General features: G+C 40.2%; 1 protein-coding gene across 1 annotated transcript in view; it reads left to right on the top strand.

Moving 5' to 3' along the window:
- Positions 1-15650, top strand: part of ECT2 (epithelial cell transforming 2) — a 41377-nt gene that overhangs the window by 15374 nt on the left and 10353 nt on the right. The window contains exons 13-22 of the mRNA XM_044434639.1: positions 485-621; positions 1689-1808; positions 2377-2445; positions 3449-3559; positions 5261-5357; positions 7021-7102; positions 7891-7969; positions 8392-8511; positions 12324-12462; positions 13979-14133. Of these exons, the coding sequence (XP_044290574.1) occupies positions 485-621; positions 1689-1808; positions 2377-2445; positions 3449-3559; positions 5261-5357; positions 7021-7102; positions 7891-7969; positions 8392-8511; positions 12324-12462; positions 13979-14133 (1109 nt within the window). The remainder of the gene's footprint in view (positions 1-484; positions 622-1688; positions 1809-2376; positions 2446-3448; positions 3560-5260; positions 5358-7020; positions 7103-7890; positions 7970-8391; positions 8512-12323; positions 12463-13978; positions 14134-15650) is intronic.

Here is a 15650-nt window from a genome sequence, read left to right as displayed (position 1 = left end):
TTAATACTGAAGTTCAGGAAGCAAGTTGCAAAAGAAATGAAGAAAAAGACTGGAAAGACAAATGTAATTCTAATGATGGGACACCCGAGTCAAATTCAGATTCCAGTTTCACTTATGGTGTTACCTTGCTAATAATAAATGAGCAAGAATTCTTGTTTATAGCGCACTGGGAAGTCCTGGCAATTGGTCCTTCATTGCCTACCACATTCGTTGTTTTATAATGGGTGGCACAGAGAAAGTGATGGGTGGAACTGCAAGATGTTGGAGAGCAATGCAGTCAATCCTTATGTTGCCTTTCTCTGATGGTTTTGGGTAGCTCTTTATTTTGTGCTGCTTTCTAAAGAGGAGCTGAACTTGATTTTCATTTTAAAGAGATGGATGCTAAGTATAAACGTTTGTTTTAGGATGGGGATATGTTGGAATCTGCAGCTTTCTTGCTTATCCAAAAATCACTTTTTGCATGTCTTGTCTTTGTATTTTGCAGAAACTCCAAAATCATGTGCAAGACCTTCCAAAAACTCGACTCCTCTTCCTCCAAAGCAGTCTGCCAGGTGGCAGGTTGCAAAGGAGCTTTATCAGACAGAGAGCAACTATGTTGATATCCTGACGACCATAATCCAGGCAAGACCAATACAAAGTGTTTTTAGTATCTTATGAAAACCTTTTGCAAAGCTTGTTTAAGAGATTCGTACTCTGAGGCTGATACTGCAACAACCATTTCCAGGCTTATTCACCTCTTCTGCAACAGACATGACTATATGTATCTTATCTGTCTTCAAGTGAATACTAAAGAATAGGAGAACTGTATTTGTAAAGACATGGGGTGGAATCCACTGGTGCCATTTTGCTTGTGGAGTGACTTCTGATCCTATGGATGCTGCTGTTAATGGAAGAGAAGGCGGGCAGCTTTTGTTGCTGTCCCCATTAGTCCATATGTTACTCTGCATACTGTTTTGGAGGGTTCCCTGATCCTTCACCCTAATTGTGAAAATTACCCCTTGTGTACTAGCAAAGCCATGAGCTGGATCAAAAGCTGCTCCACAAATGTAATAATACCAACAATTTTCACTAAGGAGTGAAGAGATGGTCCTCTATGATAGAGCTGTAGTTAGTCATGGCTTCCTGGAACATACCCACTACATACTTACATGAGCTGAAATAAGATTTTACAGTGGGATTCTAATGCTCTCTCATTCAGACATCTGATTAATGTCATGCCTGATTGGTTTCATGAATGCTAAGACATCAGGTGGAGTTAGGCACTCACTGTGTCTAAAGATGTTTAAAGAGTCAAGCTGCACCTTATATAGGCTTGAGTCTTCCCAGATTTCTTTTTCTGGAGTGGCTTTTTGAGAAGAAAAGGAAAGGTAATGGATCTGTGCCTAAATGTGATCTGCTGGGTAACTTCCATTATCATGTTACTACTTCCACCCACACTTAAGGAACTGAGAGTTATTAAAACAAGGAAAATGTCTGCTGGTGTTTGAATGATTCATTTCTCATAGGATGGGGACAAGGAAGTAGGTTTTGGGCAGGGTATCTCTTTATGGCAGGTCTGGCCCAGGTGCCTGCAGTTGAGCAGTAATGGAATAAATATACAGGACAAACGTATTTTCTGTGGAAGGCGTGACATTGTTTTGAGTATGATATTCCAAATACAGTGACTGCTGAATTGCTGTCTTGTTTAGGTCTTTCAAGTCCCTTTGGAAAAGGAAGGACAGCTTGGAGGCCCTATCCTTGCTCCAGAAGAAATTAAAACCATATTTGGCAGTATTCCTGATATCCTTGACGTACACATCAAGATAAAGGTTATTTTTTGAGGCTTGTATGGTGTAAATCTTTAATGTGCTTTGCTTAACTCCTGGACTTCAACTTGTTTCTGCAGCTCTGCAAAACTGGTGGTGTTGGCTAAGCACAGAAAGGGAAGCCTTTTACACTCTCTGTGAACTATTTTTGTACATTTTTGCATAGATTTTTGTAGATGTGAGAAGTACTAGTGTTGTGTAAAAAAAGCTTTTTAAAAGGATCATTGTTTTCTTGACCATTGATAGCAGAGGATTGTCTTAAGTTTTAAAGTTTAGCATTTTGTAAAATTCTTTGCACAATCCCAAGTTATTGTTGTAAGCCGCCCCGAGGCTTCGGCGAATGGGGTGGCATAAAAATGTTTTAATAAATAAATAAAATAAGTGTGTTAGTGCCCTGAAACCAGATTGTGCAGGCCACAATATTTTTTAAAAAGTGCTTATTACTCCTCTTCCTTCCCCACTTCCAAATGTGGCATCTAATTTCCATTTGAGAGTGGAAAAATATTGCAAATGCAGGGTTCTGGTGATTCTCTGTCTTACAAATGAGCAGTGTACCACCTTTGTTTTCCAGGAGGACCTTGAAGACCTTATGATAAACTGGACTGAAAGCAAAAGCATTGGTGATGTCATACTGAAATATGTACGTTGTGTATGCCAGCTGTGAAGTCTGCTATTTGGTACCTCTAAGGCCATGGAGCTCTTTCACATGTGCTGTTAAGAGTTTTCTCCCTCTCCACCTCATGTGCAGGCACCAGTGGGAATGTAGAACTCCTTGTTAAAATTACAATTTGTGTGATGGCTTTGGGCAAAGTTATGCAGCTGCACTCTTGTATGTTGCATTTGGTAATCTGTAAGCCTGTTGAGTTCAGAGAATTGCTGCCTTATGCCACCCATAGTTAGCTGCATGTTAAGTTTAGGCAAGAGTTAGGCTGTTGTGTGGAACAGTGGTAACCTGTGCTATAGTTCTTGATACTGCTTTTGAATTAAGCATATTAATAAAAAGAATAAACATTTATAGGTTCACTAATATATGGGTGCTATTTAGGAGTGTAGCTGAATGCTGATGTGTTGTCAGTAAGCACATAGTATAAATGCAGAACTCTTCTTTGCTTCAGTGCAGGTGCCTGTAAAGTTTATTTTGGGAGATTGCTTGATTTCATACAGTGCACAACGTTCTTGTACTCCATAACCAGTTGGGTGTCCGTGTATGGTGGTCCTATTGTCATTAATGATATGCAAACAGCTGTGTTCTAGGTATAAGAATGCCCATAGAGAAACATTTTCCAGGGATTTCCTGAACCTTTTACGGATGATGATACATGAGGGCAAATTCCTTAGAAATATCTCTTAGTTTACTCTGAGGGAGCTGGACTAGACTTGGCTACATCAGTGAACGATTTTGGATCCAGTTGTTTAAGCAGATACAGGAGAACCCTAATCTGCCCACAATGCAAGCTTTCTCTGGCTGCCTCATTATACTTAGTTTTAACCACTTTTAGCCACTACACCACACTGCCCTCTCAATGTACTTCAGGATATGATGGGTAACTTTAAACTGCTTGCTTTAACACCCCAATATTTTCAAAATGTTTATTTTCCAGTTTCTGCTACATGTTATAAATGAAAGTTCTTAATTCTTTCAGTCAAAAGACTTGCTGAAAACATACCCTCCCTTTGTGAACTTCTTTGAAATGAGCAAGGAAACTATTACTAAGTGTGAAAAACTGAAGCCAAGGTTTCATGCTTTCCTGAAGGTAATAACTTCTTTCTTTCTTGGGATCCTGGTGTGTTTAACCTTGAAGGGCTTAACTTTGGAAATGGAGACAAAGAATTATACTCTAAGGAGGACTAACCTTGGATACAATCCTTCCTATCATGATTTGGAGGACTGAGGAAGCATTAGCTTGTTAAACAGAAAATCTTCCTTGGTTTAATTGGGAAGGCTTGTAGCATTGAAACCTGCAGTGGGAATTTAATCTATTGCCTTCGAGCAGAGGGATGGAAGCCCAAGCCTGGAGGTTACATCTGGGCCTCCTGGGGTTTATACATGACCAGGTCCCCTTGTATCTCCACCCTCTTTCCTATCAACTGCTGACCATTTGTGGAGTTTCTCTGCATTCTAAAAAGGTAGACATGTCTTGGTTGCTGGCATTAAGAATTTTAAGCTATAAATGCTGGGTCTTTTTGTGTTTTGCCCCCATTTTGCCTACCATTGAAATGCTGCTGCTGAAAGCTTTAGCTCTTGGGCTGAATGAACTTCTGCACCCTTGACTTAGAGCTTAAATTTACCTTTGTAGAATGAGATAGCAATATCTCATGTTAATACCTTTAGAACAAGGTAGAGGGTGGATTGCAATCTACCGGTAGGTCACTGGATGACTTGAACAGATTGGCAGGGATTTGTTGCCTCCACTTATTTAACAGTGGACACAAGAACAGTGTCTTTTCTTCTATGTTAGACTCTTGATGGATCTTAGTGTTATAGTAAACTATGTCTTGCAAGCTTGAAGACAGCCTACACCTGCTTCAAATGTGTAATCCTCGTGGCAGATTGTGAAGACAGATGGTTTTGGTGGACATTAATGAGCAGGAAAAAGTCACTGCTTTTGCATGACCAGGCTGCCTTTGCTGTAACATAGAAGAGGGAAGCCTTTAGTCTAAGCTGGCTTGGGGAATGTTGGGATTCTGCTTAACTTCAATTCCACCCTTGGTCCAGATGTGTGGGAGCGGAATTCCAATGTTCTCTTCCATCAGAGATAGAAAAGAATATGGTTATTCCTTGTACTTGACTGGGACTCGCTCTTATAAGCCCTGGCCAGGTCTCTTCCTGCACTGCTTGAGCCCCAATTGAGACTAGAGCAGTGCAGGAGAAAGGTGACCAAATCAGCTGGTGCTTGCAGAACCAGGCCCGCAAGCTCTGACCAAGTCTCTGTCTGTCCTGCTCACACCCCAACTGAGATATTTTCAGTGTAAGAAGCCTGGCATGGCTGCTTCTTACAAAGGCCACTGGCTCAGCCCCTTTCTTAAAACAGAGAGAGGTATGGCGCTCCATGACTCTCAGCATGAAGGGGACAGTGGTTTTCAAAAAGTTGGCAAGAGCTGTCACAGGAGGGAACAGGGCTTCAGGAGAGAGAGCTCTGCTTCCTTCACATCATCTGTTCTGTCAGTTTGGTCCAGGGAGGGGCAATTGAGCAATTAGTCATGCATAAATATTTATCTTTCAAAGTGCTGATTTAGCTAGTTTTGAATAGTAACATCTGATAGGGTTTATGAACAGATAGTGAACAGTTTATCTAACATGTCAGGATTTAAAAAAATAAAATTTAGTGAAGTGTGAGCATGAGAACTGAAAGTGGAGGAAATATGAATTTACCTCCTTAGCAATGAGAAGGATTGAGACTTTAAAAAACTAGATTTCTCTGGGGTTAATCATGTCATGTTTTTCCTTGCCATAGATAAATCAAGCGAAACCAGAGTGTGGTCGCCAGAGTTTGGCAGAACTACTCATCCGACCTGTCCAGAGGCTTCCTAGCGTTGCCCTTCTTCTAAATGGTAAGTAGGTGGACTAGTTTGATCTCCCTTTTAAAATATCTTATCCTATGCAAACTTTTAAAAATATCCTACAACTCCCAGGGGACCCAGCCAGCATGCTAGGAGTTAAGGGACTTTTCTGTTTAAATGTGTGTAGGATTACTCTCATACCACCCCCCCCCCCAAATAACCTGAGTTCTTATAATACCTCCTTCCAATTCTGAGGGGTGAGCATTCTACAATTGACTCCATGAACTTAATTAAGTACATTTTAAGAAAAAGTTCCTATAGGGATGCAGAGTACTAGCACATGATTGTCCCTAGTAACAGAGAATCTGTTAAGACAGTGGCTGTTTTCATGTCTAATTTAAAAATTTAAAAATCCATAACACATTTTTTAAATATTAGAAGCATAATGGAATGGAATTGGAAAGTAGTTTCAGACACTTTTTGAAGCACCATGTATTTTCACTGTCACCGAAACACCTGCAGTTTCCTTGAGTAATTAGTTATTTATTGTAGGCATTGTCTTAGGAGCAACCATGGGATTTGTCACAAATGTTCATCTTTGAGGTAAAGCTTGAACGTATTGGATATAAGAATTGGGCCTGCTCTGCCCATAAGTCTTTGAGGGTTCTGAGATTGGATTCTGACTCGGACAAAGAGGAGGGGTAGAATGTGCAACTGAAATCCCACATCCAGTGGACCTAGAGATAAGTGAGGTGGTTGTGGAGAATTGAACAGTTTAGCAAGAAAATTTGCTAAGGATGCTAATGTGGAGAAGGGTGGACCTAGCTGGGCCCTTAAGCAGAAGCATCTGCCTTGAAGCCATGGTTCGCTTAGCTTGGAACCCATTTCTTAAGCGGTTTTCTCTTACTGACTTTCTTCTTTAACTTTGCTTCTTTCTTTTCTTTCTTTATTTGTACTGTAAAGCCAGCCTGGTTGGCCAGCATTAACATAATAAAGCTTTTTGTCAGAAAGCCACTGTCCTAGTGTACATGTAAGGAGAAGAATGACCATAACATTGGGTTTCTAACCTGACAGATCCTTTATCTAAAATGCCATCTTTATCTATATGGCCTTTTTTCAAGTATATTGATTTCTCTTTGTACAGTCTCTCAGAAGGTTTAGTCGCTCCGGTAGTATCATATCCAGTATTGACCCGAATTTAACATAATGCTAATCCATGGGATATGTAATGCATGGATTGTTGCCTACCCAGGGTTTGTCAGGTGAACAGTCAAGTAAAACTTGATTTGTTTTCTCAGTCCCTGATTTCTCAGTCATGTGATGGGGTGGCATATAAGTTGTTTAAATAAATAAATAAATAAATAAATATATTTTGTTCCTTCTTTGCCTGCCACCTTTGTGGTGCTATAGTACTGGCATACAGAATGGCTTCACTGTTTCTTTTTTAAAACCTCTCTTGCCTGCCTCTTCTTAAACAGCAAAGCAAAAGAACCCATGAGGAACTCATGGTTGTAGGTTGACAGATAATCACACCCAGGATTTAAACAACCCAAAATTTACAGCTCAACCGGAAATCATGGGTGGTTTTGTTCCTATAGTGGAGCTTGCGCATCATGACAACTCAGAATTCAGCAGCCCATATTATGGGTTAGTATTATATGTGAACCCAGTCATTGGCTTGACATAATACTGTTTTAATACTTTCTCATTCTAGACATTAAAAAACACACAGCAGAAGATAATCCCGATAAAGCAACTCTAGAGAGAGCCATTGAGTCACTAAAGGAAGTGATGACGTAAGTGGTGGTTCTAGTCAGTAGAACTCAAAAAGAATAATTCATATATTAGTATAACAGACTAACTTGGATATAATATGTGCTGCTTAATGAGCACGTGCTTTTTGTATCATTTGTCCTGTGGTATATTTCCAGGTTGCAAAAACAGACAAACCCCAATGTAGCAGAACTCTTCCTGTGATGAATCAGCAGAAGCTGAGCTACAATTCCATCCAAAAGAGTAGAAATAGAATTGGACTGATTACATGAGATCCTGAGCAATTGATTTTTCTAGAGACTTGCAACCTTTCTGCCACTTCTTCGCTGTCAATAGTTCTTTTGTAATGAAAAGTGCTTTACTTCAGAGCTAGCTACAAAAATTGAGAAATACATGGAAAGGGAATAATGGAGTGTTTTGGTGCTTTTTCGCTGACATAAGAACATTTTTATGACTTTAGCTTGGTTTGCACATCATGTAGGCAATTCTTGGGTTGTTTGACTCGGGAATTGCATGGACAAATGGAGCACATGAACTTTGCATTGATTTCTGCTTTCCTTTGACAACTCAGGAACACCCAGTTCCTGGGTTGTTTGATTTATATACCCAGAGTTAACCCAGCAACAAACTATGAACAATTATATATGCAAGTCTGCTGCATATGCTTATAGTTGAACTCTACAGTGAACAAAAGATAATATACAACACAGTGGTAGATTTGACCCTCGCAGTGTCAACCAAGTATGTGTTTTTCTGTTCTGTATTTAGAAATAAAATAATTGAACTGAATTGGCCTGTTGTCTCTTTTCAGGCACATTAATGAAGATAAAAGGAAAACTGAAGCTCAGAGACAAATTTTTGATGTTGTTTATGAAGTAGATGGTTGTCCAGTAAGTGAAAGTATAGCTGGGGCTGCAAGGAAATATTCTTGGTTAAAGTCTGAGTGTATTTCAGTATTGATGCATATCTCACGTGTGTGAAAAAGCTGATTGAATGAATAAAGTAAATGTCAGTGGATGGTGAGGGGGGCCCTTGCTTGTGCGGTGCAGAAGCTCTTGGAAGATGCTATTGTGTCAACAGGCTTCCTTTCTCCTGTGTATTTTGAATTCTTGAATTTGGGATAGGAAATGTTTTGGTAAACAGAACAACATCATTATCTAGGACAGAAAATTAACCATCTGGCAGTTAACAATATATTTATTATAGTCAAACAGCTTTCAGGTTAAAAGTCTACTCAGGTTCATCATTATTTCTTGGTTGATGCAGCAGCTTCTTGAACTATTTTTTAATGAGCTTCTCCTATACCCCACAGGCCAATCTCTTGTCATCTCACCGAAGCCTAATTCAGCGCCTGGAAACAGTTGCGCTTGGTGATGACCTCTGTGACAGAGGGGAACAGGTCACTCTGTTTCTTTTTAACGACTGCCTGGAGGTAAGTCTGTAGATATTCATTTGGCTGTGACATTCCGGAATGACTTGCAATCCAGAGAAATAAATGGCAGTCCAAATACATGGAATCTATGAAGGGCAACTGGACACTATTTTTGGCCTTGACAGAAAGCATTACATTATATGTCGCACTCACCTGGTAAGGACTGTTACACAAATTGTTACAAGGGGCACTTTATTTCCATAGAGTTAGTGCTTTGTTGCCCGGTGTTGTGGGATTAGAAGGAAAGACAGGAAAACTTGCTGTTGCTTGGCCGTGCTTCTGGTAGTGAAAGAGTTGCTGCGGAGAGAACCTTTCAATATTCCTTCTTCCTGAATGAATTCTTGGAATTGGAAGTAACTGTGAATTAAAAGCACTATCAACTTATAGCCAAGGGTGTGCTTTTTTAAAAGGAAAAATGCTAAATGCTACGACTAGGGCTGAATTCTGCAAAGTGTATATAACATTATGCAGATAATTGAACAGATTTGTATATCCATTTAGTGGCACTGACACCATGGATCTGAGTAAAGCAAATTTTATCCAGCCACTTCTTTTTGGTGTCTGAGATTTTGGGTAGACACTGTTCATTCTCCATTGTAACCATAAGGACTAGGACCCTGTTCCCCATTTTTAAATGAAAGCAGGGTCTCATTGGAAGCTGAGTTCTAGAATTGTTGCTATGCTGTGCACCATATGACTCCTAGGGATTGCAGTAGACACACAGCCCTGTCTGTGACCAAAAACCAATTTGCTTAACTTGTCATTGCTCTGTTAATAATGGCTGTATGAGATAGTTGTGTAAATTGGTATCTGTAAACCAGCTATTTCAGAGGATGCTTTGTGGCCATGTGCAAAATGTACCTGTTGTAGAGATAATCACTTGGATCTCTTGATATATATTCCCCCATCTGACTGTGTGAACCTACCATCTTAATTAGTCCACAGAAGTCTAAAATAGCTGTGTTTTAATCAAGAGGGTTGCAGTTAGCTGTTCTATTTGAAGTTGCATTTGATTTACAAAAAGTACTTTTTATATGGGGCTTTACTTTCAAGTAAATATGCAACCTCTGTGAATTGGAGGAAGCAAGCCATTTTGAACATGGCTTCCAGCCCCTCAGAACTTAGGTTAGATGCTATAATTGAGGATCTCATATAGGTATGAGCCTGCAGGTGAGAACCACTTGAATCTCTTCAATTGCTTTCTTGGCTGTTCTCCTCCATTTTTCTGTCCCTAATAGCCACTTGACATAGAGCAAGCAAGGGAAGGTACAAGATTGGTTTTTGCAACCTGGGGATTGATGCATCTTGGTTATGCTAGTGTAACTCATCAAAATCAGTTAGTCTCAGTGCTGCTTACAGCCCTGGCACTGTTTCAAGTTCTCAAGACAGTGGCTGAGCAGCCCAGAAATTCTCATGGGGCTTATTTGTATTTAATGTGAATAAATAGCGGGTCTGTGTCAGGTATGTCTGTTTTGCTTCTGCTTAGGCGGTACAAAATGTGCACATAAAGTGTCCACACAAGCAGTATAGCCAGTAATTGCTGTTGGGAAAATACTGAGCTAGGGGAAAAAGAATCAAGGTTCAGAGGCCTGAGTCTGGCATGGGGAGAGGCCATAAAGCACATGTTCATTGTAGGCCATACTAGCTGTAGCATTAGGGGTGCAGAACTTTTGATGCAAATCTGTCCTAAATGGCCATGAGTGAGTTTGAACTTAGCTCTTGATGAGTGATGTTAAATACTTCAACAGATGGCCTGACGAGCTTTAATTGTGCAGAATTATAGCACTCTGGTATTTTCTCTGTATCATGCACTGGTTGGTTGCAAAATCCACCTTCCTAAGAATTTCTGTTTTTACTTTGTATAAAAACAAAGCAAAACATTCTGCACATTCTCAGTTTGGGTGAAATATTTTGTTTCATGCTATTGCAAGGAGTTTCAAAGAACCTTACAATCATAATCACATAATGCTTATATATATAATCATGCTTTGTCTTGTTGTTGATGAAACTGCCAAGATGCAGAGCAACAGCATTAATGAATCAACAAGTAAATACCGAATTACCAAAATGTCCAACTTGAAGTGTGTAGCTAAATCAAATTTATTTAAAGCATTTTGGCCACATTCATCAGCTAAAAACACTACCAGAGTGGCTTACAAACAAGAATGTCCCTCTTGCAATCTTATATACAGAAGGAAAAAAAAATAGGGAAGGGGGGAAAAGTGGACTCAGGTTTCGGTTCTTAAATTGCAGAAATCTTATATCAAGCAGTTAAGATAGAAAACGGTATGAGGACAGCAAAAGTCAAAAGTGCAGGTCTCTCAGCAAAGCTGATGGCGTGACCCTTTTCCCATCTTTTCTTCTCATGTAGCCTGATAGAGTGGTCCCTGTGAGATAACGCGGGAGTAGAAGGGTGTGAATTTCATCTGCCTCCATCAGTGGGACAGGAAATCACACTGTCTCCTTCTGAGACAGGAATTCACACAGCCTAAGTGCCAACATGAGGAAGACCAAGCATTTGAGGTGTGGTGGTGGACATGGAATATGCTCTGCTCCAACGAGCCATGTATATGGGAAGGTTCACATGCTGGGTTGGAGAGCAGTCCTTAAGATACAAAGGTTCCAAACAGCTTCAGGCTTTAAGGATTAAGGCACTTGGAACTGTGCTTGGTAAACAAAGGGAGAACCAGTGAAGTTGCTACATTATTGGTATTATGCAAACAGGAGTGAGAAGTATTGTGTATCTTTTGAAAGTTAGCTCCACATAGACTGAAAGTGAAGTGATGTGATATAGGTCTTGCCAGTGTATGCATTATGGCAAGATTTGGTAGAGAAGGTATGTTTGAAAATGTGTAGGCAATGTGTGGTGAGACTAGAAGTCAGTGGCTCTCCCCATAACTCCTATAACTAGTTCCTCCCCATAAGTAGTAGAAGCAAAATCTGCAAAGTAAGTTATGCAGCTATAGTTATTTTTACTTCATTCCTGCATGTTTATATTCCATTTTCAAGGCAACAAGTCTCCCCAAAGCAACCTACAATATAGCTATTATAGCATAAATATTGTATAAAAATAATTAGTTCAAGATAAGGAACTCTCAGTTACTTAAATATTTGAGAATCTAGCCTTATTACCAGGTCAATTCAAGTGCTGCCGTCATTTCTTCTTGTTTTACTGACACTGTATATGAGCAAAATATTCCATTTCAGTTGGCTATTCAGGTAGACATAGTTGGATTGATGATTTTTGACTGGCAGTGTAAGGAGAAGCCTGCACATGGCTCACAACTTGATTGAAAGACTGTTCCTTCACTAAGGTGACAGTCTACTGAGGTTGCAGGCAAGTCGTTTTGTTTTCTGCATAAGCACAAATGTTGGTATTTGTAATAACCTTGGCATCAAAGCAGAGATCCTGAGGATATTCACAGCTATGTGAATGCTTGCTTGCAAGTTCTATCAAAATGGATCTGACTTCATTCAAAGCAAATGTACCTGTGGGAGGTAATGATCATCCTTAATTGGAGGTGCCTGATACAGCGCCCTGCTAATAGCCACATGCAGTTCTGGAACATTTTGTAAGCGCAAGTCAAGGAGGGACAAGTACTAGAATTCAGCCTGTGGCGTTCAAGGGAACATTAACTGAACCTCTCACATAGAAGATGAGGAAACTTTCATTGTAAGCAAAAGCACACATCCATATGTTGGAACTGCTAAGGGTTTTCAGAAGCTGTTCTTTGCTACAGAACGTTCCGTTTAAATATTTCTGGGAATACTCCAGCTAATTTTTCATAAAGTTTTTGTTTTCTTTTTCACAGATTGCTCGGAAGCGGCACAAAGTCATTGGTGGGTTCAAGAGTCCACACGGCCATACAAGGCCACCAGCCTGTCTCAAGCACATCATTCTCATGCCCCTGTCTCAGATCAAGAAAGTGCTAGACATCCGGGAGACAGAAGGTTTGAACATTTGGAAACGGAATGGGGGTGGATGGTTTGGAGGACTGATACATGAGTGATGACTTCAAATGCTGATATGTTTTGGCATAGCAGAACTACAAAATCTCTTCCAAAGAGGTTTCACTTGGTCAAGGAACTGTAAATAGCCATTAAAAGGAGTCATGAGAGAAGACAGTCAAATGTCAGTTTTGAATGTGTAGTTGGAGAAAACCACTCAAAGCTTTTAGAGCGCACCGCTCATGCTTTACTGAATGTTTCCATGTGCTTTGGCACAATGCTTGTCTAAAAATAGAGCATTTTGTGAGGGCATGTTAACCTTTAAGAACAAAGGTTTATATGATTGACACTTTAATCTTAAGCAGGAGTTAAGCCCCCATTTCTGTGCTAAAATCCTTCAGCAGGCACACTTAACTTTGTCTAGGTTGATTTCAGTGTGGCTTACGGGAGTATAAATACCAAAACGGCTTCTTTGTATAGTGAGCACTGCATGACTGGGCCAGGGAAAGAACTGGGAGAGTGGAGGCAAAACGATGTATGTCATCTTGAGCTGCTTAGATGGAAGGGCAGGATAAATATGTAATCAAATAACTTGAAACAGTGAGAGGGCAGGGAGAGGGAACTGTAGTTCAATGGCAGGGGAAGGAACGCACAATACCCATGGCCCTTTCCTGATACCTAAACTCCAATTAATTGTATGTTTACTTCAGCTCCTAGAGAGAACGTGATGGAATTTATGTGAGTGGCAGGCAGGTTCATTTTAGAGGGTACTCTACCATACCTGAAATCTAACACTGCTTCAAATTGAAGGCATGATTGCAAAACACAAGCTCTTTCTGAAAATTGTAGACTACGATAATCATATGGTGGAGAGGAGAAGGAAGTCCAAAAGGTTTTGACCCCAGTTATGGAAGGCATGCCAAGCAGTCCACTTCATGCTTCTGAATTCTCTGCAGTGACTGTGTGTTGTGGCTGAATGTGAATACTTAGCTTCTTTATTTTTATGTTGCTTACATGACTTTATGGCTGTCTGTGTCCCCTGGGATCCTGTACCTTGCCTCGGTCACTGCAGATTTCTAATGGTTAAATAAAGCATCCTGCAGCTTCAGTACTGCTTAAAGAGCCTTGTTGAACTTTGTCCTTTTGCTACATGTGTGTGGGAAAACTCACATACCGTAGGTTACAAAAATGGAAGCTGCTGCAAAATAGTGAATTCCTTGAGGTGGTACTGCTTTTGTCTTTAAAAGCCCTATGCTTAAATTTTGCATGGGTAAAATTTCTCTTTCTTATGCCTAGCACAGTGTTCAAGAAGCATTTTTAGACTTTCTTCTGTAGACTACATAAATATTAGCTGATGAGGGAAGGAGGGAGAATTCTGTGGGCTTATTAGTTGATAGATCAGACTTGCAAATATTGGATCTCGTGCTGACCTAGTCCTAGATCCTATAGGCATTAGTACATACTCTCCTCCTTTTAACTGTAAGCTGTTAAGCAATGTAAGAACTGTTGTTTTTTACAGACTGCCACAAAGCTTTTGCATTGGTTGTGCGGCCACCGACAGAGCAGACCAACTTGTTGTTCAGTTTCCAGATAACAACTGAGGAACCTCCAAAGGAGGACTGGTTGAAGATGCTGTGTCGGCATGTGGCCAACACAATATGTAAAGCAGATGCTGTAAGTTCTTAATATCAAAGTTGATGAGTGAGAAAGAGAATCGTGCATTTAATGTGTTTGTGTGCAGATTGAGATTTAGGAGATGTGTGTATGATTAATCTTCCTGGTGCCATGTTGACAGCAGTGGAATGCTCTTAGGAATGCTCTAGTGGAATAGCAAATTTCAAGCACTTTTTGATGGCTTGGCTTTCATGTCTTAGATTCTGCAGAACCTAAAAAGCTGTGTAAATCAAAGATGTGCCTGTTTATGGCTATATTGCTGCCAAAATGCAGTACAGATACATACTACTTTTGTTTACCTCATGCATGGTCTTCCTGGACGTATTTCTGTTACAGGTACAGGTCATCTGTGCATGAAGTCCCGTGGAATATAAATATCAGTATATGCAGACCTGCTCTCTCAGCCTGTTTAGTGTGAAGTAACCTAACCTAAACACTACAGAAGCCATTTTTTGTTCAGGGGGCATTTGGGCAATGAATGTTTGTTCTCTTATGAGATTTCTGTGTAGGAGCTCTTTTAATGGTTAAGTATACTTTTTAGCCTCTTTTTATTTTGATGTTTTTAATGTTTGAACTGCCGATTTTATTATGTTTCATATGGTGCTTTAATTTATTGGCTGCTTTGAGATCACAGAAAAAGTAGGATATAATGTGTTTAATCTTATAAGACGATGCAGTAAAAGTGCTACGCTCAATATGCCAGAAAACTTGGAAAACTCAACAGTGGCCACAGGATTGGAAAAGGTCAGTTTACATTCCGATCCCAAAGAAGGGCAATTCCAAAGAATGTTCAAGCTAGTGCACCATTGCACTCATTTCACATGCTAGCAAAGTGATGCTCAACATCCTACAAGCTAGGCTCCAGCAGTATGTGGACTGAGAACTACCAGAAGTACAGGCAGGATTTCGAAGAGGCAGAGGAACTAGAGATCAAATTGCCAACATATGCTGGATCATGGAGAATGCTAGGAGTTCCAGAAAAACATCTACTTCTGCTTCATTGACTATGCTAAAGACTTTGATTGTGTGGATCACAACAAATTGTGGCAAGTTCTTAAATTGATGGGAGTACCAGACCATCTTCTTGAGAAACCTATATGCGGGTCAAGAAGCAACAGTGAGAACTGGACACGGAACCACTGATTGGTTCAAAATTGAGAAAGGAGTTCGACAAGGCTGTATACTGTCGCCCTGCCTATTTAACTTATATGCAGAGCACATCATGAGAAAGGTGGGGCTAGATGAATCACCAGTTGGAATTAAGATTGCTGGGAGAAATATCAACAAGCTCAGATATGCAGATGATACCACTAATGGCAGAAAGTGAAGAAGAACTAAAAAGCCTCTTGATGCGAGTGAAAGAGGAGAGCGCAAACGTTGGCTTGAACTTGGCATGAAGAAAACTAAGATGGCATCTGGTCCTCTCACTTCCTGGCAAATAGATGGGGAAGAAATGGAGGTAGTGACAGATTTTATTTTCTGGGGCTCCAAGATCACCACAGACGGGGACAGCAGCC

This window comes from Varanus komodoensis, unplaced genomic scaffold, assembly GCF_004798865.1.
Source record: "Varanus komodoensis strain SLA01 unplaced genomic scaffold, ASM479886v1 scaffold28, whole genome shotgun sequence".
Taxonomy (NCBI): domain Eukaryota; kingdom Metazoa; phylum Chordata; class Lepidosauria; order Squamata; family Varanidae; genus Varanus; species Varanus komodoensis.
Note: the sequence above shows the minus strand (reverse complement) of the source record. Positions and strands in the feature narration are given on the sequence as shown.